Source organism: Ascaphus truei, chromosome 14, assembly GCF_040206685.1.
Source record: "Ascaphus truei isolate aAscTru1 chromosome 14, aAscTru1.hap1, whole genome shotgun sequence".
Classification (NCBI taxonomy): domain Eukaryota; kingdom Metazoa; phylum Chordata; class Amphibia; order Anura; family Ascaphidae; genus Ascaphus; species Ascaphus truei.
This window is the reverse complement of record NC_134496.1, coordinates 52043733-52067671: the sequence shown is the minus strand read 5'-3', so window position 1 is coordinate 52067671 and position 23939 is coordinate 52043733. Positions and strand designations below refer to the sequence as shown.

Here is a 23939-nt window from a genome sequence, read left to right as displayed (position 1 = left end):
CTCACCTGTATTTGTAGAAGTCACTGTTTTATTCCCAGTCAAACCATTTCCAGAAATGGCAAAGATGCTGAATGTGTAAAAATTCCCAGGCACCAACTGGTCCACAAGGACGGATTCTGAATACACGGTCAGGTTCTTGGATGGAATGCCTAAGACTTCTAACCCATAGGAGCTTCTGTTGCCTGCTGGGTGTGTCCAGCTCAGGAATACAGAATTGGTTGTGATATTGTCTTTGGTGATGTTCCCAATAACATCAGGTACTGGAATAGAAAGCAAACAGACACTTGAATGTACTTCCTAAGGATTGTATTTTCGTTATCCATATATACTTTGTACTCCTACATGCAATATCGTTGTTGTACTCTAATGTATTTAAATGGACTCATGGTGAAAGATTTGATATAGGAAATATTACCATGTACTAAATCCATAGTATGTCCTAACATTAGCTTTATTTATTTCCCCACCCACAGGCTGCTCTTACATGTTACACTGTTCCAATTCCCACATAACAAGATATATGTTGTTCTGGTAATGTAATGAAATGAAACTAAAGATGAAACATATATGCAGTTTTACAATTGATTAGTCTTTCCCCCCTTTCTCATAGTCACCTGTAAATGTAGAAGTCACTGTCGTCTTCCCAGTCAAACCATTTCCAGCAATGGCAAAGATGCTGAATGTGTAATAATTCCCAGGCACCAACTGGTCCACAAGGACGGATTCTGAATACACAGTCAGGTTCTTGGATGGAAATCCTAAGACTTCTAACCCATAGGAGCTTCTGTTGCCCGCTGGGATTGGCCAGCTCAGGAATACAGAATTGGTTGTGATGTTATCTATGTTCATGATGTCAATTACATCAGGGACTGGAATAGAGAAAACACAGATACATGTAATGAGTTCTATGGTTTATTTTAAGAAACGTTTATATTCTGCATCTTCTTATCTGCACATTTTCATGCTTTCACACTAAAAGCAGGCCCGGCCTCAGTGCCAGGCGAACAAGGTGTCTCTCTTGTGCCCTGCGCCGCCGAGGGCCCGGAAGAGGAGGAAGAGGCAGTGAGGTAGGTGTGAGGGTGTCTGAGTGTTGTATGTGTCCTCTTACTTTCTCCGAAGCGAGCCGCCTCCTGCAGTGTCACGTTGTCACAGCGTCACAGCGTAATATGACGTGGCACTGTCATGGCAATGTTACATCACTTGACACCGTGATGTGCGTTGCCATGGCAACGCGACTTCATGCCACCAAGACATTGTCGGAAGAGGGATTGCCTTCTAGGCAAGTCCCTCTTTTTGTTTTTACAGGGTGGGGCCCCGTGGCAGCATGCCATCTTGGGACCCGCAAAGCCTAAGGCTGGCCCTAGAAGATGTACTAGAATTCGACGTAAAAATAGCACATCCGCCAGAATTCTGTTATTTTTTATGTTGGTAACTGATAGTATGATGGTCGTTCAGAGAGATATACTGTATAATTCATTTTTATTGCAAGTAGAACATTAGTGTACTGGAGCAGGATTATACATTGTCTCTGTTCTCACACTGCCAGCTCTCCCCAAGGAAGTTACATGTTTTTCCCTGCTCTGATGCAGCCAAAGCTGTGTAAACTGCAACATTATTGAAACATGTCCCCCTCTTTACACAGCCACTTGTTGGTTGCCCTGGCAACCTCCCAATCCTATAGCCATAGGGTTGGTTTAGCCCTGTTGTTCCCCTGCCCCCTTCTGTTTAATGGATTGGTCCTCTGCCTGCTGCTGTCTGTCCCAGGAAAGTGTATTTCCTTTTCCTAACAAGCTGCCTAAGTGAGTACACTCTCCCCTCCATTGCTCCCTCTGCAAAGGCAATCTTTTTATAGCTTCCCCCCATAACAAGGCACCTTCCTCTCAGAGAAGCACTCTCTCCCTGCAGAACACATTCTCAGCCATAGGTCATTCTCCTGACAAGATAATTCTGCCAATAACATCATTAACAAGTACCTTTTATTTCTGTAACTCCCCCAAATAAAGTTGAAGAAAATAGAAGGACTTTGTGTGCTTTCAAAAGGGGACGAGTTAGCTATCAGGACTCATTCACGTCCTACATATGACTCTGGTTCCAGAATAATTAGATTACGGTGAGAGAATCTTTATTTACATTTTCACCCTTACTTACCTGTAAATGTAGAAGTTACTGTCGGTAATCCAGACAAACCATTTCCAGCAATGGCAAAGATGCTGAATGTGTAATAATTTCCAGGCACCAACTCATCCACAAGGACGGATTCTGAATACACGGTCAGGTTCTTGGATGGAATGCCTAAGACTTCTACCCCATAGGAACTTCTGTTGCCCCCTGGGATTGGCCAGCTCAGGATTACGGAGCTGATGGTGATATTGTCTATGCTCATGTTCCCAATAAAATCAGGTACTGAAGGAGAGAGAAAAAATTACTTGTATGTACTGTCTAAGGAATCTAATTGATTAAATTGCCATATAACAAAATATATATTGTTCTAGGATTGTCATAAATTGAAATGGAAAAAAAAGATGCCGTTCTCCCCCCTTTCTCATAGTCACCTGTAAATGTAGAAGTCACTGTCGTCTTCCCAGTCAAACCATTTCCAGCAATGGCAGAGATGCTGAATGTGTAATAATTCCCAGGCACCAACTCATCCACAAGGACGGATTCTGAATACACGGTCAGGTTCTTGGATGGAATGCCTAAGACTTCTATCCCATAGGAGCTTCTGTTGCCCGCTGGGTGTGTCCAGCTCAGGAATACAGAATTGGTGGTGATGTTATCTATGTTCATGATGTCAATTACATCAGGGACTGGAATAGAGAAAACACAGATACATGTAATGAGTTCTATGGTTTATTTTAAGAAACGTTTATATCCTGCATCTTCTTATCTGCACATTTTCATGCTTTCACACTAAAAGCAGGCCCGGCCTCAGTGCCAGGCGAACAAGGTGTCTCTCTTGTGCCCTGCGCCGCCGAGGGCCCAGAAGAGGAGGAAGAGGCAGTGAGGTAGGTGTGGGGGTGTCTGAGAGTTGTGTGTGTCCTCTTACTTTCTCCGCAGTGAGCCGCCTCCTGCAGTGTCACGTTGTCACAGCGTCACAGCGTAATATGACGTGGCACTGTCATGGCAATGTGACATCACTTGACACCGTGATGTGTGTTGCCATGGCAACGTGACTTCATGCCACCAAGACTTTGCCGGAGGAGGGATGCTCATCTAGGTAAGTCCCTCTTTTTTGTTTTTACAGGGTGGGGCCCCGTGGCAGCATGCCATCTTGGGACCCGCAAAGCCTAAGGCTGACCCTAGAAGATGTACTAGGATTCGACGTAAAAATAGCACATCCGCCAGAATTCTGTTATGTTTTATGTTGGTAACTGATAGTATGATAGTCGTTCAGAGAGATATACTGTATAATTAATTTTTATTGCAAATAGAACATTAGATTACCGTCTGTGAATCTTTACATTTTCACACTCACCTGTAAATGTAGAATTCACTGTCGTTAATCCAGACAAACCATTTCCAGCAATGGCAAAGATGCTGAATGTGTAATAATTTCCAGGCACCAACTGGTCCACAAGGACGGATTCTGAATACACGGTCAGGTTCTTGGATGGAATGCCTAAGACTTCTAATCCATAGGAGCTTCTGTTGCCTGCTGGGTGTGTCCAGCTCAGGAATACAGAATTGGTTGTGATATTGTCAATGTTCATGTTGTTAATTACATCAGGAACTGGAATAGAGAAAACAAAAGATGTTTCTATATAAATGAGAATTCTTAGAATGTCATTTCAGATACTTGTATATTCTTCCTACTGTGTGAACACCGTATCTTGTTTTACTTTAATGAATTCAATGTAGATAAGAAGACTTTATATTGGCTAGCAACTCATCTCTACTGTGTCACAGTTGGCTTCATGTTTAGGAAATGCCCAATCACTTCTAATTGCCTTTACATCGAATTCCAAGTTTTCCTTATCATGCTGAATGTTTTGTACTATTTAGATTTTTGGACTTAATAGAATAACTATATACTGTATATGAAACTATGGAGCATAAAATAAATATGTTATAGGAAATATGTCCTTAAATTAACTGACAATAAGTGAGATTATGTGCTAGTCCTCTCTGTACATTCTACACACATTACAAACATTTTAGTGAGGAAGTTCTTGTCCTTGTTCTAATATTTCCTTCCCTCACGACTATGAAATATGACACACTGGAAGATACGTCCAACTGAAATATCTGAGCTATAATTACAGCCCCAAGACTGATACTCACTGGTTATCCCGGAAACGTTAGTTGGATCCCCTTGGAAATTATTGTCCCCAACTACTGCAGAGACAAAGAATGTATATTCTGATCCCGGGATGAGGTTATTGATAGACATTGATTCTGTGGAACTTGTCACATTTTGTGCGGAAGCCCCTATAACCTCTATCTGATAAAGCCTCCTGCCACCTTGGGGTGGGTCCCAAGTCAGAGCGACATCTGTTGTGGTTGTCGCACTAATATTCAGATTTCGGACAACATCTGGCTCTGGAAAAGAGATAAATATGTTAATAATACCGGAAGTTTCCATTAATAAGTTTGGCAATGACTGTTTTCAACTAAAATCTGCAACACTGTTTTCATACTAACTGGTGAATGTAGAATTCTCATATCTGGCCCCTTGTACATCTCCTCCTGCGACTGCCGAGATCATGAAAGTGTACATGTTTCCAGGAATGAGTCCTTGGATGGACAATGATTCTGAGGTCGTCGTCAGGTTCTGAGATGAATTTCCTGTAACCTCAATCCTGTAGAAACTGTGGTTGCCAACTGGTGGAAGCCAGCTCAGGTCTACAGAGCTAGTGGACACATTGTCAAGATGAACATCCCTGACCACTTCAGGTCCTGTATTCAGAAGATTAAAAAATGAATGAGAGATTCTACTGAACACTTGAAGTAAATGATGTCAATATAGGGAGCAAGTTTTATTCACTGATCATTCACTTTAATCATTATTAAGAATGAATCAAACAATATGGAACCATGAACAAATATTCACTTATAGACCAAATAGTCAGCTAATCCATATTCATCATATATTTCCACATCGACTGGGAAGGAAATTCAGATTAGCTATTCAAGAACCTACTACTGGATTAAATAACCCCAGATAAAACATGACATGAGTGTGTGTTCTATAGTTAGAGTAGAACATGAATTAGAAAAGGTGACATTAGTAACTGGTTTGGCCGTTTTCATTCTAACATGAGAACAGGGTTTTAGTAAAGCAGACCCATTCTAAGTGAGATGAAGGCCACAGAAGGAGGGGTGATATAGGTGGTTTCTTAGATGCGTGCATGCCAATTTAATAATCAAAATAAAAGATAGTGATATCCTTTGCAGCATAGCTATGTACCAGTTATAGTCTGCCCAGGTAAATACTGTATAACAAGTGTTTGGGATTGAAGCAACAGAGGAGCTATTCCAACCCATATAATAAATGCGCCATGTCGCCTTTAATATATGAGGATACAGTATTAAGCCACACTTACTTGTATTCAGGGAAATCTCACTTTCATAACCATATAAGAAATTGTTTCCTTCGTATGCTGATATCTGAAATGTGTACAGATTCCCGGGAATCAAACCCTCAATTAGCGCTTCTTGGGAGGTTCCTGACCAATTGCTGGTTGGAATGCCATCAACATTTATTCTATAGGATATCTGCTGTCCTTCTCGAAGTTCCCAAACCAAGCGTACAGAGCTGGTGGATACATCTGTAGAGCTAAGAATATCGGATACTGTGGAAAAAAATGGAATTAACATCCTATAAAAAGTGTCTTATAACAAGAACTGTCGGACGCTACACTCACTTATGTCCATGGTGTTCCCAGCTATCTACTATTAAAGGTGCTAATTCCCATTAACAGTAGAGTAGGACTAAATGGCTCTGTCACTGCTAAAGTGCATTACATGAAATCACTGACCCATTTACCAATCAGAGAGTAGTTTTATAGCAGAGAACCTCGGTGCAGAGGAATCTGTATAGTCATCATAACTCTGTGCCCAGGACATACTTGAGAATAAGAGGTAACCCTCAATGTACAACTTCCTGGAAATACGTTTGATAAATAAATAAACTGCTTCTTGCATTAATACACACAGGGTGTTGCTGTGCGTAACAGTGTGCTGAAGAAATGCTACAAATTGCAGGGAAGATGTCAGGCTTTTCCTATAACCTGTACAAGACTTCCATATACCAGTTAGCGACTGGGCTGATTGTATACTTTCCATGTAAGTGAATACAATGCTCTATTGTCATTATTACACGTGTGATGGGATTTAGTGCAACTGACACCCACAACTTCAATGCAAAAACCTTTTCAAGGCGTCTAAAGAACCTTGCACCATTGTTTAAATGGATTGTGGTTCTATGCAATTAAAAACATTTCCACTACAGTTGGTCCAGCAGCAAGGGGGTTAAATACCTTCACACTATGTGTATAACATACTGTAGTCTTTATACTTACATATGACTGACATGTCACTGCCGCTGCCCCGCAGATCATGCTCCCCACTAACTGCACAGATCCTCACTGTGTACTGGTTCCTCTGGGTCAGGTTAGTGATCGTCACTGATTCTGATATCACATTGAAACTCTGCGGCGGATCTCCCAACACTTCCACCAGATAAGAACTTCTGTTGCCTTCTGAGGGCAGCCAGCTGACATATAACGAGCTGGTGTTCACTTTAGAGACCTTTAGGATGGTCACATTACCTGGTCCTGAAAACCAAGAAAAACACAATATTCACCATTTCTCACTGCAAGTCCTTTCCTTAGTTATACAACTTCCTTTCAAACTCATTGCTGTAAGATGGGGTTAGCTCTCTGACAGGGAATGGGTTATATCTGCTCCTGAAGTATTAGAAGCAGCATTTTTCTCTTTCTAACCATAATAAAGACTTCCAACCCCAAACTGCATTGGGGTGTAAGATAAAGAGACAGTTCTGAGAACCACCACGAGTGGTAATAACTATGTTAAAACCAGCACTTATCCCATATTAATTCTAGGAGCAGAGGCGTCTTGCTAGAACAGGGCTGCCTCTCTGTGTGGCCCGCGGTGACTCCGGCCGGGCGCCAGTTAATTAATTAAATAAATAAAAAAATTTTTTTTTTTTTTTTTTAAAGTTTAAAAAAATGGCGGCGATTCATCCCCCTCCTCCACCGCCCCCCCCTCCCCTCCTCCACCACCGCACACCCCCTCCCCTCCTCCACCACCGCCCCCCCCTCCCCTCCTCCACCACCGCCCCCCCCCTCCCCTCCTCCACCACCGCCCCCCCTCCCCTCCTCCACCACCGCATTTGAGGGGGGGGTGCTGACATGTGAGGGGGGGGTGCTGACATGTGAGGGGGGGGTGCTGACATGTGAGGGGGGGGGTGCTGACATGTGAGGGGGGTGGGCTGCTGACATGTGAGGGGGGGTGCTGACATGTGAGGGGGGGGGTGCTGACATGTGAGGGGGGGTGGGCTGCTGACATGTGAGGGGGGTGGGCTGCTGACATGTGAGGGGGGGGTGGGCTGCTGACATGTGAGGGGGGGGTGGGCTGCTGACATGTGAGGGGGGGGTGGGCTGCTGACATGTGAGGGGGGGGTGGGCTGCTGACATGTGAGGAGGGGTGGGCTGCTGACATGTGAGGGTCGAGTGGGCTGCTGACATGTGAGGGGGGGGTGGGCTGCTGACATGTGAGGGGGAGTGGGCTGCTGACATGTGAGGGGGGTGGGCTGCTGACATGTGAGGGGGGGTGGGCTGCTGACATGTGAGGGGGGGTGGGCTGCTGACATGTGAGGGGGTGGGCTGCTGGCATGTGAGGGGGGGCTGCTGACATGTGAGGTGCAGGGGGGGAAGTGATGTGAGGTGCAGGGGGGGAGAGAGTGTCATATTGAGGAGAGGGGGAAAGAGTGTCATTGAGAGGAGGGGGAGAGAGTGTCATTTAGGGGAGGGGGAGAGTGTCATATTGAAGAGAGGGATAGAGAGAGTGTCATATTGAGGAGAGAGAGTGTCATATTGAGGAGAGAGAGTGTCATATTGAGGGGAGGGGGAGAGAGTGTTATATTGAGGGGAGGGGGAGAGTGTGTTATATTGAGGGGAGGGGGAGAGTGTGTCATATTGAGGGGACGGGGAGAGTGTCAAATTGAGGGGAGGGGGAGAGTGTGTCATATTGAGGGGGGAGGGGGAGTGTGTCATATTGAGGGGGAGGGGGAGTGTGTCATATTGAGGGGAGGGGGAGAGTGTCATATTGAGGGGAGGGGGAGAGTGTGTCATATTGAGGGGGGAGGGGGAGTGTGTCATATTGAGGGGGGAGGGGGAGTGTGTCATATTGAGGGGAGGGAGAGAGTGTCATATTGAGGGGAGGGAGAGAGAGTGTCATATTGAGGGGAGGGAGAGAGAGAGAGTGTCATATTGAGGGGAGGGAGAGAGAGAGAGTGTCATATTGAGGGGAGGGGGAGAGAGTGCCATATTGAGGGGAGGGGAAAAGTGTCATATTGAGGGGAGGGGGAGAGTGTGTCATATTGAGGGGAGGGGGAGAGTGTCATTGAGAGGAGGGGAAGAGGGTGTGATTTAGGGGAGGGGGAGAGAGTGTTATATTGAGGGAAGAGAGACATAGGGGGGATGCTGACATGGGATGCTGACTTGGGGGGGGGGGGCTGCTGACATGGAATGGGCTGGGGGGATGTGGAGGGGGTATTGTTTTTGATGTGGAGGGTGGTATTGTGTGGGTGAGGGGGAGAGATGGGGATATGAGAGATAGATGAGGATGATGATGATGGAGAGGTGCTGGAGGAGAGATGATGATGATGATGATGATGATGATGATTTAACCCGTGCGGCCCAAATTTTTTTTCCTTGGAGCAGTTCGGCCCTTCTCACTTTACGAGTTGGGCAGGCCTGTTCTAGAACAATTCGATCCTTAAATATTTCTATTGTTATAGTTACCAGAGGCCGGGTTTAGTTATGAAGATGCAGAACTGTGAAATATTTATCCAGTATAATAAAATACCCCATTCTTAACCATTTCAATCCTCAGAGCTAAACCTCTACTACAGTATATTGCTTTGCTCTGATCCTCCAGCAGTAATTAGTTAATGTTATTATTGTCATTTTATGTTACTGACCTTGGATACAAGTTTCAATATCACTGAACAATGGGTGATATTTAATAAGTACTGATAAGCTATTAGCCATCCTACCGGCCACACAACTGAATGCAACACTTCGTATACATGGCCCATAGTGTATAAATAAATCATTCAAGAGTAGCTAAGGTCATGGAAATTACTCACTTGTGTATAAAGGTATAGAGCTACTTTTTCCTGTTAAATTGTTTTCACCAACAAGAGCAGAGACCAGAAATGTGTAATAATTCCCAGGTGTCAGGTTTGCAATTGTAATAGAATTCATAGTCACTGGGTCACTGATAGTGGCATTTCCCAGGTTCTGGATCAAATAAGAACTTGTGTTGCCCTCTGGTGGCTGCCATTCCAGAAGTACAGAACTGGTGGTGATGGTGGGTGCAGTCAGGTCCTTAACCTCTCCAGGTACTGCAAACAGAACACCAAGAAGGAATGAGATATTCTATTCTCCTGATACAATGTGTAGCATAGTGTACATTGTGTTACACAAATCTCTGGGGTGTATTCATAAAGCTACTGTAGCAGGTGGTAAGCAGTCAACTTGAATATGTTTATCTGGTGTTATTACTTTCCTATCAAGATTCATTTGATTTTCCAGAATACCTATGATGATGCTGGCTCTGGTCAATTTCTAGACATAGTGCCCATTACTAAGCAGTCTTCTGCCATAAAACACCTTCCAGCGCTGGAAGAAACCTTACAGGCCATTCATTTGAATACGTTATAAGGTGTCTTCCAGCATCAGCCTACAGCAGAAGACTAATTTGTAAAATAGGCCTTTCTGTTAAAGCTATTCAGCATTATAGTATGTGAATCTTTCTATTTTCATGCATACTCACCTGTATTTGTAGAAGTCACTGTTTTATTCCCAGTCAAATCATTTCCAGAAATAACAAAGATGCTGAATGTGTAATAATTTCCAGGCACCAACTGGTCCACAAGGACGGATTCTGAATACACGGTCAGGTTCTTGGATGGAATGCCTAAGACTTCTAACCCATAGGAGCTTCTGTTGCCTGCTGGGTGTGTCCAGCTCAGGAATACAGAATTGGTGGTGATATTGTCTTTGGTGATGTTCTCAATAACATCGGGTACTGGAATAGAAAGCAAACAGACACTTGAATGTACTTCCTAAGGATTGTATTTTAGTTATCCATATATACTTTGTACTCCTACATGCAATATCTTTGTTTTACTGTAATGTATTTAAATGGACTCATGGTGAAAGATTTGATATAGGAAATATTACCATGTACTAAATCCATAGCATGTCCTAACATTAAATTTATAAATTGCCCCTCCCACAGGCTGCTCTTACATGTTACATTGTTCCAATTCCCACATAACAAGATATATGTTGTTCTGGTATTGTAATGGATTGAAACTAAAGATGAAACATATATGCAGTTTTACAATTGATTAGTCTTTCCCCCCTTTCTCATAGTCACCTGTAAATGTAGAAGTCACTGTCGTCTTCCCAGTCAAACCATTTCCAGCAATAGCAAAGATGCTGAATATGTAATAATTTCCAGGCACCAACTGGTCCACAAGGACGGATTCTGAATACACGGTCAGGTTCTTGGGTGGAATGCCTAAGACTTCTATCCCATAGGAGCTTCTGTTGCCCGCTGGGATTAGCCAGCTCAGGAATACATAACTGGTGGTGATGTTATCTATGTTCATGATGTCAATTACATCAGGGACTGGAATAGAGAAAACACAGATACATGTAATGAGTTCTATGGTTTATTTTAAGAAACGTTTATATTCTGTATCTTCTTATCTGCACATTTTCATGCTTTCACACTAAAAGCAGGCCCGGCCTCAGTGCCAGGCGAAGAAGGTGTCTCTCTTGGGAAGAGGAGGAAGAGGCAGTGAGGTGGGTGTGAGGGTGTCTGAGTGTTGTGTGTGTCCTCTTACCTTCTCCGCAGCGGGCCGCCTCCTGCAGTGTTGCGTCGTCACGGTGTCATGTGACGTAGCATTGTCATGGCAATGTGAAATCACTTGACACCGTGATGTGCGTTGCCATGGCAATGTGACTTCATGCCACCAAGACATTGTCGGAAGAGGGATACTCATCTAGGTAAGTCCCTCTTTTTTGTTTTTACTGGGTGGGGCCCCGTGGCAGCATGCCATCTTGGGACCCGCAAAGCCTAAGGCTGGCCCTAGAAGATGTACTAGAATTCGACGTAAAAATAGCACATCCGCCAGAATTCTCTTATTTTTTATGTTGGTAATTGATAGTATGATAGTCATTCAGAGAGATATACTGTATAATTAATTTTTATTGCAAGTAGAACATTAGTGTCCTGGAACAGGATTATACATTTTCTCTGTTCTCACACTGCCAGCTCTCCCAAGGAAGTTACATGTTTTTCCCTGCTCTGATGCAGCCAAAGCTGTGTAAACTGCAACATTATTGAAACATGTTCCCCTCTTTACACGGCCACTAGTTGGTTGCCCTGGCAATCTCCCAATCCTATAGCCATAGGGTTGGTTTTGCCCTGTTGTTCCCCTGCCCCCTTCTGTTTAATGGAAGATGTCCTCTGGCTGCTCCTGTCTGTCCCAGGAAAGTGTATTTCCTTTTCCTAACAAGCTGCCTAAGTGAGTACACTCTCCCCTCCATTGCTCTCTCTGCAAAGGCAATCTTTTTTTAGCTTCCCCCCATAACAATGCACCTTCCTCTCAGAGAAGCACTCTCTCCCTGCAGAACACATTCTCAGCCATAGGTCATTCTCCTGACAAGAGAATTCTGCCAATAACATCATTAACAAGTACCTTTTACTTCTGTAACTCCCCCAAATAAAGTTGAAGAAAATAGAAGGACTTTGTGTGCTTTCAAAAGGGGACGAGTTAGCTATCAGGACTCATTCACGTCCTACATATGACTCTGGTTCCAGAATAATTAGATTACGGTGAGAGAATCTTTACATTTTCACCCTTACTTACCTGTAAATGTAGAATTCACTTTCGGTAATCCAGAAAAACCATTTCCAGCAACGGCAAAGATGCTGAATGTGTAATAATTTCCAGGCACCAACTCATCCACAAGGACGGATTCTGAATACACGGTCAGGTTCTTGGATGGAATGCCTAAGACTTCTATCCCATAGGAGCTTCTGTTTCCCGCTGGGATTGGCCAGCTCAGGAATACAGAATTGGTTGTGATATTATCTATGTTCATGATGTCAATTACATCAGGGACTGGAATAGAGAAAACACAGATACATGTAATGAGTTATATGGTTTATTTTAAGAAACGTTTATATTCTGTATCTTCTTATCTGCACATTTTTATGCTTTCACACTAAAAGCAGGCCCGGCCTCAGTGCCAGGCGAACAAGGTGTCTCTCTTGGGCCCTGCACCGCCGAGGGCCCGGAAGAGGAGGAAGAGGCAGTGAGGTAGGTGTGAGGGTGTCTGAGTATTGTATGTGTCCTCTTACCTTCTCCGAAGCGAGCCGCCTCCTGCAGTGTCACGGTGTCACAGCGTCACAGCATAATATGACGTGGCACTGTCATGGCAATGTTACATCTCTTGACACCGTGATGTGTGTTGGCATGGCAATGTGACTTCATGCCACCAAGACTTTGCCGGAGGAGGGATGCTCATCTAGGTAAGTCCCTCTTTTTTGTTTTTACAGGGTGGGGCCCCGTGGCAGCATGGTATCTTGGGACCCCCAAAGCCTAAGGCTGGCCCTAGAAGATGTACTAGAATTCGACGTAAAAATAGCACATCCGCCAGAATTCTGTTATTTTTTATGTTGGTAACTGATAGTATGATAGTCGTTCAGAGAGAAATACTGTATAATTCATTTTTATTGCAAGTAGAACATTAGTGTCCTGGAGCAGGATTATACATTTTCTCTGTTCTCACACTGCAACATTATTGAAACATGTCCCCCTCTTTACACAGCCACTTGTTGGTTGCCCTGGCAACCTCCCAATCCTATAGCCATAGGGTTGGTTTAGCCCTGTTGTTCCCCTGCCCCCTTCTGTTTAATGGATTGGTCCTCTGCCTGCTGCTGTCTGTCCCAGGAAAGTGTATTTCCTTTTCCTAACAAGCTGCCTAAGTGAGTACACTCTCCCCTCCATTGCTCCCTCTGCAAAGGCAATCTTTTTTTAGCTTCCCCCCATAACAAGGCACATTCCTCTCAGAGAACCACTCTCTCACTGCAGAACACCTTCCCTGCCATAGGTCATTCTCCTGACAAGATAATTCTGCCAATAACATCATTAACAAGTACCTTTTATTTCTGTAACTCCCCCAAATAAAGTTGAAGAAAATAGAAGGACTTTGTGTGCTTTCAAAAGGGGACGAGTTAGCTATCAGGACTCATTCACGTCCTACATATGACTCTGGTTCCAGAATAATTAGATTACGGTGAGAGAATCTTTATTTACATTTTCACCCTTACTTACCTGTAAATGTAGAAGTTACTGTCGGTAATCCAGACAAACCATTTCCAGCAATGGCAAAGATGTTGAATGTGTAATAATTTCCAGGCACCAACTCATCCACAAGGACGGATTCTGAATACACGGTCAGGTTCTTGGATGGAATGCCTAAGACTTCTAATCCATAAGAACTTCTGTTGCCTGCTGGGATTGGCCAGCTCAGGATTACGGAGCTGATGGTGATATTGTCTATGCTCATGTTCCCAATAAAATCAGGTACTGAAGGAGAGAGAAAAAATTACTTGTATGTACTGTCTAAGGAATCTAATTGATTAAATTGCCATATAACAAAATATATATTGTTCTAGGATTGTCATAAATTGAAATGGAAAAAAAAGATGCCGTTCTCCCCCCTTTCTCATAGTCACCTGTAAATGTAGAAGTCACTGTCGTCTTCCCAGTCAAACCATTTCCAGCAATGGCAGAGATGCTGAATGTGTAATAATTCCCAGGCACCAACTCATCCACAAGGACGGATTCTGAATACACGGTCAGGTTCTTGGATGGAATGCCTAAGACTTCTATCCCATAGGAGCTTCTGTTGCCCGCTGGGTGTGTCCAGCTCAGGAATACAGAATTGGTGGTGATGTTATCTATGTTCATGATGTCAATTACATCAGGGACTGGAATAGAGAAAACACAGATACATGTAATGAGTTCTATGGTTTATTTTAAGAAACGTTTATATCCTGCATCTTCTTATCTGCACATTTTCATGCTTTCACACTAAAAGCAGGCCCGGCCTCAGTGCCAGGCGAACAAGGTGTCTCTCTTGTGCCCTGCGCCGCCGAGGGCCCAGAAGAGGAGGAAGAGGCAGTGAGGTAGGTGTGGGGGTGTCTGAGAGTTGTGTGTGTCCTCTTACCTTCTCCGCAGTGGGCCGCCTCCTGCAGTGTTGCTTCGTCACGGTGTCATATGACGTGGCACTGTCATGGCAATGTGACATCACTTGACACCGTGATGTGTGTTGGCATGGCAACGTGACTTCATGCCACCAAGACTTTGCCGGAGGAGGGATGCTCATCTAGGTAAGTCCCTCTTTTTTGTTTTTACAAGGTGGGGCCCCGTGGCAGCATGCCATCTTGGAACCCGCAAAGCCTAAGGCTGGCCCTAGAAGATGTACTAGGATTCGACGTAAAAATAGCACATCCGCCAGAATTCTGTTATGTTTTATGTTGGTAACTGATAGTATGATAGTCGTTCAGAGAGATATACTGTATAATTAATTTTTATTGCAAATAGAACATTAGATTACGGTGAGAGAATCTTTACATTTTCACACTCACTCACCTGTAAATGTAGAATTCACTGTCGTTAATCCAGACAAACCATTTCCAGCAATGGCAAAGATGCTGAATGTGTAATAATTTCCAGGCACCAACTGGTCCACAAGGACGGATTCTGAATACACGGTTAGGTTCTTGGATGGAATGCCTAAGACTTCTATCCCATAGGAGCTTCTGTTGCCTGCTGGGTGTGTCCAGCTCAGGAATACAGAATTGGTGGTGATATTATCAATGTTCATGTTGTTAATTACATCAGGGACTGGAATAGAGAAAACAAAAGATGTTTCTACATAAATGAGAATTCTTAGAATGTCATTTCAGATACTTGTATATTCTTCCTACTGTGTGAACACCGTATCTTGTTTTACTTTAATGAATTCAATGTAGATAAGAAGACTTTATATTGGCTAGCAACTCATCTCTACTGTGTCACAGTTGGCTTCATATTTAGGAAATGCCCAATCACTTCTAATTGCCTTTACATCGAATTCCAAGTTTTCCTTATCATGCTGAATGTTTTGTACTATTTAGATTTTTGGACTTAATAGAATAATTATATACTGTATATGAAACTATGGAGCATAAAATAAATATGTTACAGGAAATATGTCCTTAAATTAACTGACAATAAGTGAGATTATGTGCTAGTCCTCTCTGTACATTCTACACACATTACAAACATTTTAGTGAGGAAGTTCTTGTCCTTGTTCTAATATTTCCTTCCCTCACGACTATGAAATATGACACACTGGAAGATACGTCCAACTGAAATATCTGAGCTATAATTACAGCCCCAAGACTGATACTCACTGGTTATCCCGGAAACGTTAGTTGGATCCCCTTGGAAATTATTGTCCCCAACTACTGCAGAGACAAAGAATGTATATTCTGATCCCGGGGTGAGGTTAGAGATAGACATTGATTCTGTGGAACTTGTCAGATTTTGTGCGGAAGCCCCTATAATCTCTATCTGATAAAGCCTCCTGCCACCTTGGGGTGGGTCCCAAGTCAGAGCGACATCTGTTGTGGTTGTCGCACTAATATTCAGATTTCGGACAACATCTGGCTCTGGAAAAGAGATAAATATGTTAATAATACCGGAAGTTTCCATTAATAAGTTTGGCAATGACTGTTTTCAACTAAAATCTGCAACACTGTTTTCATACTAACTGGTGAATGTAGAATTCTCATATCTGGCCCCTTGTACATCTCCTCCTGCGACTGCCGAGATCATGAAAGTGTACATGTTTCCAGGAATGAGTCCTTGGATGGACAATGATTCTGAGGTCGTCGTCAGGTTCTGAGATGAATTTCCTGTAACCTCAATCCTGTAGAAACTGTGGTTGCCAACTGGTGGAAGCCAGCTCAGGTCTACAGAGCTAGTGGACACATTGTCAAGATGAACATCCCTGACCACTTCAGGTCCTGTATTCAGAAGATTAAAAAATGAATGAGAGATTCTACTGAACACTTGAAGTAAATGATGTCAATATAGGGAGCAAGTTTTATTCACTGATCATTCACTTTAATCATTATTAAGAATGAATCAAACAATATGGAACCATGAACAAATATTCACTTATAGACCAAATAGTCAGCTAATCCATATTCATCATATATTTCCACATCGACTGGGAAGGAAATTCAGATAAGCTATTCAAGAACCTACTACTGGATTAAATAACCCCAGATAAAACATGACATGAGTGTGTGTTCTATAGTTAGAGTAGAACATGAATTAGAAAAGGTGACATTAGTAACTGGTTTGGCCGTTTTCATTCTAACATGAGAACAGGGTTTTAGTAAAGCAGACCCATTCTAAGTGAGATGAAGGCCACAGAAGGAGGGGTGATATAAGTGGTTTTTTAGATGCGTGCATGCCAATTTAATAAGCAAAATAAAAGATAGTGATATCCTTTGCAGCATAGCTATGTACCAGTTATAGTCTGCCCAGGTAAATACTGTATAACAAGTGTTTGGGATTGAAGCAACAGAGGAGCTATTCCAACCCATTTAATAAATGCACCATTTAGCCTTTAATATATGAGGATACAGAATAAAGCCACACTTACTTGTATACAGGGAAATCTCACTTTCATAACCATATAAGAAATTGTTTCCTTCGTATGCTGATATCTGAAATGTGTACAGATTCCCGGGTATCAGACCCTCAATTAGCGCTTCTTGGGAGGTTCCTGACCAATTGCTGGTTGGAAAGCCATCAACATTTATTCTATAGGATATCTGCTGTCCTTCTCGAAGTTCCCAAACCAAGCGTACAGAGCTGGTGGATACATCTGTAGAACTGAGAATATCGGACACTGTGGAAACAAAATGGAATTAACATCCTATAAAAAGTGTCTTATAACAAGAACTGTCGGACGCTACAATCACTTATGTCCATGGTGTTCCCAGCTATCTACTATTAAAGGTGCTAATTCCCATTAACAGTGGAGTAGGACTAAATGGCTCTGTCACTGCTAACGTGCATTACATGGAATCACTGACCCATTTACCAATCAGAGAGTAGTTTTCTAGCAGAGAACCTCGGTGCAGAGGAATCTGTATAGTCATCATAACTCTGTGCCCAGGACATACTTGAGAATAAGAGGTAACCCTCAATGTACAACTTACTGGAAATAGATTTGATAAATAAATAAACTGCTTCTTGCATTAATACACACAGGGTGTTGCTGTGCGTAACAGTGTGCTGAAGAAATGCTACAAATCGCAGGGAAGATGTCAGGCTTTTCCTATTACCTGTACAAGACTTCCATATACCAGTTAGCGACCGGCCTGATTGTATACTTTCCATGTAAGTGAATACAATGCTGTGTGTGACACAGGCAGCTTAGTTTTGCATGGTGCTATTATCATTATTACACGTGTGATGGGATTTAGTGCAACTGACACCCACAACTTCAATGCAAAAACCTTTTCAAGGCGTCTAAAGAACCTTGCACCATTGTTTAAATGGATTGTGGTTCTATGCAATTAAAAACATTTCCACTACAGTTGGTCCAGCAGCAAAGGGGTTAAATACCTTCACACTATTTGTATAACATAGTGTAGTCTTTATACTTACATATGACTGACATGTCACTGCCGCTGCCCCGCAGATCATGCTCTCCACTAACTGCACAGATCCTCACTGTGTACTGGTTCCTCTGGGTCAGGTTAGTGATCGTCACTGATTCTGATATCACATTGAAACTCTGCGGCGGATCTCCCAACACTTCCACGAGATAAGAACTTCTGTTGCCTTCTGAGGGCAGCCAGCTGACATATAACGAGCTGGTGTTCACTTTAGAGACCTTTAGGATGGTCACATTACCTGGTCCTGAAAACCAAGAAAAACACAATATTCACCATTTCTCACTGCAAGTCCTTTCCTTAGTTATACAACTTCCTTCCAAACTCATTGCTGTAAGATGGGGTTAGCTCTCTGACAGGGAATGGGTTATATCTGCTCCTGAAGTATTAGAAGCAGCATTTTTCTCTTTCTAACCATAATAAAGACTTCCAACCCCAAACTGCATTGGGGTGTAAGATAAAGAGACAGTTCTGAGATCCCCCACGAGTGGTAATAACTATGTTAAAAGCAGCATTTATCCAATATTAATTCTAGGAACAGGGGAGTCTTTCTAGAACAATTTGATCCTTAAATATTTCTGTTGTTATAGTTACCAGAGGCCGGGTTTAGTTATGAAGATGCAGAACTGTGAAATATGTATCCAGTATAATAAAATACCACATTCTTAACCATTTCAATCCTCAGAGCTAAACCTCTACTACAGTATATTGCTTTGCTCTGATCCTCCAGCAGTAATTAATGTTATTATTGTCATTTTATGTAACTGACCTTGGATACAAGTTTTAATATCACTGAACAATGGGTGATATTTAATAAATACTGATAAGCTATAAGCCATCCTACCGGCCATTCTACTGAATGCAACACTTTGTAAACATGGCCCATAGTGTATAAATAAATCATTCAAGAGTAGCTAAGGTCATGGAAATTACTCACTTGTGTATAAAGCTATAGAGCTACTTTTTCCTGTTAAATTGTTTTCACCAACAAGAGCAGAGACCAGAAATGTGTAATAATTCCCAGGTGTCAGGTTTGCAATTGTAATAGAATTCATAGTCACTGGGTCACTGATAGTGGCATTTCCCAGGTTCTGGATCAAATAAGAACTTGTGTTGCCCTCTGGTGGCTGCCATTCCAGAAGTACAGAACTGGTGGTGATGGTGGGTGCTGTCAGGTCCATAACCTCTCCAGGTACTGCAAACAGAACACCAAGAAGGAATGAGATATTCTATTCTCCTGATACAATGTGTAGCATAGTGTACATTGTGTTACACAAATCTCTGGGGTGTATTCATAAAGCTACTGTAGCAGGTGGTAAGCAGTCAACTTGAATATGTTTATCTGGTGTTATTACTTTCCTATCAAGATTCATTTTATTTTCCAGAATACCTATGATGATGCTGGCTCTGGTCAATTTTTAGACATAGCGCCCATTACTATGCAGTCTTCTGCCATAAAACACCTTCCAGCGCTGGAAGAAACCTTACAGGCCATTCATTTGAATACGTTATAAGGTGTCTTCCAGCATCAGCCTACAGCAGAAGACTAATTTGTAAAATAGGCTTTTCTGTTAAAGCTATTCAGCATTATAGTATGTGAATCTTTCTATTTTCATGCATACTCACCTGTATTTGTAGAAGTCACTGTTTTATTCCCAGTCAAACCATTTCCAGAAATGGCAAAGATGCTGAATGTGTAATAATTTCCAGGCACCAACTGGTCCACAAGGACGGATTCTGAATACACGGTCAGGTTCTTGGATGGAATGCCTAAGACTTCTATCCCATAGGAGCTTCTGTTGCCCACTGCGTGTGGCCAGCTCAGGAATACAGAATTGGTGGTGATATTGTCTTTGGTGATGTTCCCAATAACATCAGGTACTGGAATAGAAAGCACACAGACACTTGAATGTACTTCCTAAGGATTGTATTTTAGTTATCCATATATACTTTGTACTCCTACATGCAATATCTTTGTTGTACTGTAATGTATTTAATGGACTCATGGTGAAAGAATTGATATAGGAAATATTACCATGTACTAAATCCATAGCATGTCCTAACATTAGCTTTATAAATTGCCCCTCCCACAGGCTGCTCTTACATGTTACACTGTTCCAATTCCCACATAACAGGATATATGTTGTTCTGGTAATGTAATGGATTGAAACTAAAGATGAAACATATATGCAGTTTTACAATTGATTAGTCTTTCCACCCTTTCTCATAGTCACCTGTAAATGTAGAAGTCACTGTCGTCTTCCCAGTCAAACCATTTCCAGCAATGGCAAAGATGCTGAATGTGTAATAATTTCCAGGCACCAACTGGTCCACAAGGACGGATTCTGAATACACGGTCAGGTTCTTTGATGGAATGCCTAAGACTTCTATCCCATAGGAGCTTCTGTTGCCCGCTGGGATTGGCCAGCTCAGGAATACAGAATTGGTGTTGATGTTATCTATGTTCATGATGTCAATTACATCAGGGACTGGAATAGAGAAAACACAGATACATGTAATGAGTTCTATGGTTTATTTTAAGAAACGTTTATATTCTGTATCTTCTTATCTGCACATTTTCATGCTTTCACACTAAAAGCAGGACCGGCCTCAGTGCCAGGCGAACAAGGTGTCCGCCTTGGGAAGAGGAGGAAGAGGCAGTGAGGTAGGTGTGAGGGTGTCTGAGTGTTGTGTGTGTCCTCTTACCTTCTTCGCAGTGGGCTGCCTCCTGCAGTGTTGCGTCATCACGGTGTCATATGACGTAGCATTGTCATGGCAATGTTACATCACTTGACACCATGATGTGTGTTGGCATGGCAACGTGACTTCATGCCACCAAGACTTTGTCGGAGGAGCGATGCTCATCTAGGTTAGTCCCTCTTTTTTGTTTTTACAGGGTGGGGCCCGTGGCAGCATGCCATCTTGGGACCCGCAAAGCCTAAGGCTGGCCCTGGAAGATGTACTAGGATTCGACGTAAAAATAGCACATCCGCCAGAATTCTGTTATTTTTTATGTTGGTAACTGATAGTATGATGGTCGTTCAGAGAGAAATACTGTATAATTCATTTTTATTGCAAGTAGAACATTAGTGTCCTGGAACAGGATTATACATTGTCTCTGTTCTCACACTGCCAGCTCTCCCCAAGGGAGTTACATGTTTTTTCCCTGCTCTGATGCAGCCAAAGCTGTGTAAACTGCAACATTATTGAAACATGTTCCCCTCTTTACACGGCCACTTGTTGGTTGCCCTGGCAACCTCCCAATCCTATAGCCATAGGGTTGGTTTAGCCCTGTTGTTCCCCTGCCCCCTTCTGTTTAAAGGATTGGTCCTCAACCTGTTCCTGTCTGTCCCTGGAAAGTGTATTTCCTTTTCCTAACAAGCTGCCTAAGTGAGTACACTCTCCCCTCCATTGCTCCCTCTGCAAAGGCAATCATTTTCTAGCATCCCCCCATAACAATGCACCTTCCTCTCAGAGAAGCACTCTCTCACTGCAGAACACCTTCTCAGCCATAGGTCATTCTCCTGACAAGAGAATTCTGGCAATAACATCATTAACAAGTACCTTTTATTTCTGTAACTCCCCCAAATAAAGTTGAAGAAAATAGAAGGACTTAGAATAGAATAGAAGGGGACGAGTTAGCTATCTGGACTCATTCACATACTACATATGACTCTGGTTCCAGAATAATTAGATTACAGTCTGTGAATATTTAAATTTTAACACTTACTCACCTGTAAATGTAGAAGTCACTGTCGTCTTCCCAGTCAAACCATTTCCAGCAATGGCAAAGATGCTGAATGTGTAATAATTTCCAGGCACCAACTCATCCACAAGGACGGATTCTGAATACACGGTCAGGTTCTTGGATGGAATGCCTAAGACTTCTACCCCATAGGAGCTTCTGTTGCCCACTGGGTGTGTCCAGCTCAGGAATACAGAATTGGTGGTGATATTGTCTTTGGTGATGTTCCCAATAACATCAGGTACTGGAATGGAAAGCATACAGACACTTGAATGTACTTCCTAAGGATTGTATTTTAGTTATCCATATATACTTTGTACTCCTACATGCAATATCTTTGTTGTACTGTAATGTATTTAAATGGACTCATGGTGAAAGAATTGATATACAGGAAATATTACCATGTACTAAATCCATAGCATGTCCTAACATTATCTTTATAAATTGCCCCTCCCACAGGCTGCTCTTATATTTTACACTGTTCCAATTCCCACATAACAAGATATATGTTGTTCTGGTAATGTAATGAATTGAAACTAAAGATGAAACATATATGCAGTTTTACAATTGATTAGTCTTTCCACCCTTTCTCATAGTCACCTGTAAATGTAGAAGTCACAGTCGTCTTCCCAGTCAAACCATTTCCAGCAATGGCAAAGATGCTGAATGTGTAAAAATTCCCAGGCACCAACTGGTCCACAAGGACGGATTCTGAATACACGGTCAGGTTCTTGGATGGAATGCCTAAGACTTCTATCCCATAGGAGCTTCTGTTGCCTGCTGGGTGTGTCCAGCTCAGGAATACAGAATTAGTGGTGATATTGTCAATGTTCATGTTGTTAATTACATCAGGAACTGGAATAGAGAAAACAAAAGATGTTTCTACATAAATGAGAATTCTTAGAATGTCATTTCAGATACTTGTATATTCTTCCTACTGTGTGTACACCGTATCTTGTTTTACTTTAATGGATTCAATATAGATAAGATGACTTTATATTGGCTAGCAACTCATCTCTACTGTGTCACAGTTGGCTTCATATTTAGGAAATGCCCAATCACTTCTAATTGCCTTTACATCGAATTCCAAGTTTTCCTTATCATGCTGAATGTTTTGTACTATTTTGGTTTTTGGATTCAATAGAATATCTATATACTGTACTAGCTGAGAGACCCGGCGTTGCCCGTGAGTTAAATTTCCCGCTAGGAGGAGTGCCACACACACAGTGACACACACACGTCACCTCTCCTTCCGGGCGCCGCCATCTTAGTTACTCCGCGAGGGAGGAAGAGGGTCCTTCCGGGCACCGCCATCTTAGGCGCCGCATGGCAGCTGCAGGCTGCCTACCCACTGCCTGTTCCCCCGCCGGGGAGGGAGTTGAGTGGAGTGCCGGGGAGGGAGGGAGGTGAGTGGAGCACTGGGGAGGGAGGTGAGTGGAGCGCCGGGGAGGGAGGGAGGTGAGTGGAGCGCCGGGGAGGGAGGGAGGTGAGTGCAGCGCCAGGGAGGGAGGGAGGTGAGTGGAGCGCCGGGGAGGGAGGGAGGTGAGTGGAGCGCCGGGGAGGGAGGGAGGTGAGTGGAGCGCCGGGGAGGGAGGTGAGTGGAGCGCCGGGGAGGGAGGTGAGTAGAGCGCCGGGGAGGGAGGGAGGTGAGTGGAGCACTGGTGAGGGAGGTGAGTGGAGCGCCAGGGAGGAAGGTGAGTGGAGCGCCGGGGAGGGAGGGAGGTGAGTGGAGCACCAGGGAGGGAGGTGAGTGGAGCGCCGGGGAGGGAGGTGAGTGGAGCGCCGGGGAGGGAGGTGAGTGGAGCGCCGGGGAGGGAGGTGAGTGGAGCACCAGGGAGGGAGGTGAGTGGAGCACCGGGGAGGGAGGTGAGTGTGATGGGGAGGGAGAGGACAGAGAGAGTGTGTGTGTGGCCGAGGGGGAAGAGAGGTGTGTGTGTGTGTGTGTGTGTGTGTGTGTGTGTGTGTGTGTGTGTGTGTGTGTGTGTGTGTGTGTGTGTGTGTGTGTGTGTGTGTGTGTGTGTGTGGCAGTTGGGTGACATCAGACCCACCAATCTGATTGGCCAGAGGCTGAGGACCAATCAGATTCACCGCAGCTAGTACCAACCTTTCGATTTTATATATTAAGATATGAAACTATGGAGCATAAAATAAATATGTTACGGTTAATATGTCCTTAAAT

General features: G+C 43.3%; 4 protein-coding genes across 5 annotated transcripts in view; all 4 read right to left on the bottom strand.

Annotated features, from left to right (window-relative positions):
• LOC142466163 (receptor-type tyrosine-protein phosphatase beta-like) overlaps window positions 1-10875 on the bottom strand; it is a 39404-nt gene extending 28529 nt beyond the window's left edge. Inside the window, exons 1-12 of one of the 2 annotated variants that reach the window (XM_075570988.1) lie at window positions 10633-10875; window positions 10024-10278; window positions 9335-9592; window positions 6522-6776; window positions 5544-5792; window positions 4642-4896; window positions 4282-4539; window positions 3476-3730; window positions 2553-2807; window positions 2149-2403; window positions 615-869; window positions 6-260 (exon numbers count right to left, since the gene is read on the bottom strand). In XM_075570988.1, the coding sequence (XP_075427103.1) occupies window positions 6-260; window positions 615-869; window positions 2149-2403; window positions 2553-2807; window positions 3476-3730; window positions 4282-4539; window positions 4642-4896; window positions 5544-5792; window positions 6522-6776; window positions 9335-9592; window positions 10024-10278; window positions 10633-10867 (3040 nt within the window). In that variant the 5' untranslated portion in view covers window positions 10868-10875. The remainder of the gene's footprint in view (window positions 1-5; window positions 261-614; window positions 870-2148; window positions 2404-2552; window positions 2808-3475; window positions 3731-4281; window positions 4540-4641; window positions 4897-5543; window positions 5793-6521; window positions 6777-9334; window positions 9593-10023; window positions 10279-10632) is intronic. The other variant, XM_075570990.1, reaches the window with a different exon arrangement.
• A 1039-nt stretch (window positions 10876-11914) lies between these two features.
• LOC142465484 (receptor-type tyrosine-protein phosphatase H-like) lies at window positions 11915-15254 on the bottom strand. Its single transcript, XM_075569445.1, has 5 exons — window positions 14927-15254; window positions 14008-14262; window positions 13604-13858; window positions 12134-12388; window positions 11915-11922 (listed from the first exon to the last, which is right to left on the bottom strand). Exons 1-5 carry the CDS (start codon window positions 15159-15161, stop codon window positions 11915-11917), a joined length of 1008 nt encoding a protein of 335 aa, XP_075425560.1. The 5' UTR covers window positions 15162-15254.
• A 362-nt stretch (window positions 15255-15616) lies between these two features.
• On the bottom strand, window positions 15617-20493 carry LOC142465506 (receptor-type tyrosine-protein phosphatase eta-like). Its single transcript, XM_075569459.1, has 7 exons — window positions 20250-20493; window positions 19642-19896; window positions 18953-19210; window positions 18008-18262; window positions 16995-17243; window positions 16093-16347; window positions 15617-15990 (listed from the first exon to the last, which is right to left on the bottom strand). Exons 1-7 carry the CDS (start codon window positions 20482-20484, stop codon window positions 15632-15634), a joined length of 1866 nt encoding a protein of 621 aa, XP_075425574.1. The 5' UTR covers window positions 20485-20493; the 3' UTR covers window positions 15617-15631.
• A 109-nt stretch (window positions 20494-20602) lies between these two features.
• LOC142465483 (receptor-type tyrosine-protein phosphatase H-like) lies at window positions 20603-22838 on the bottom strand. Its single transcript, XM_075569444.1, has 3 exons — window positions 22361-22838; window positions 21750-22004; window positions 20603-20652 (listed from the first exon to the last, which is right to left on the bottom strand). Exons 1-3 carry the CDS (start codon window positions 22593-22595, stop codon window positions 20603-20605), a joined length of 540 nt encoding a protein of 179 aa, XP_075425559.1. The 5' UTR covers window positions 22596-22838.
• Between the last annotated feature and the right edge of the window lie 1101 nt (window positions 22839-23939).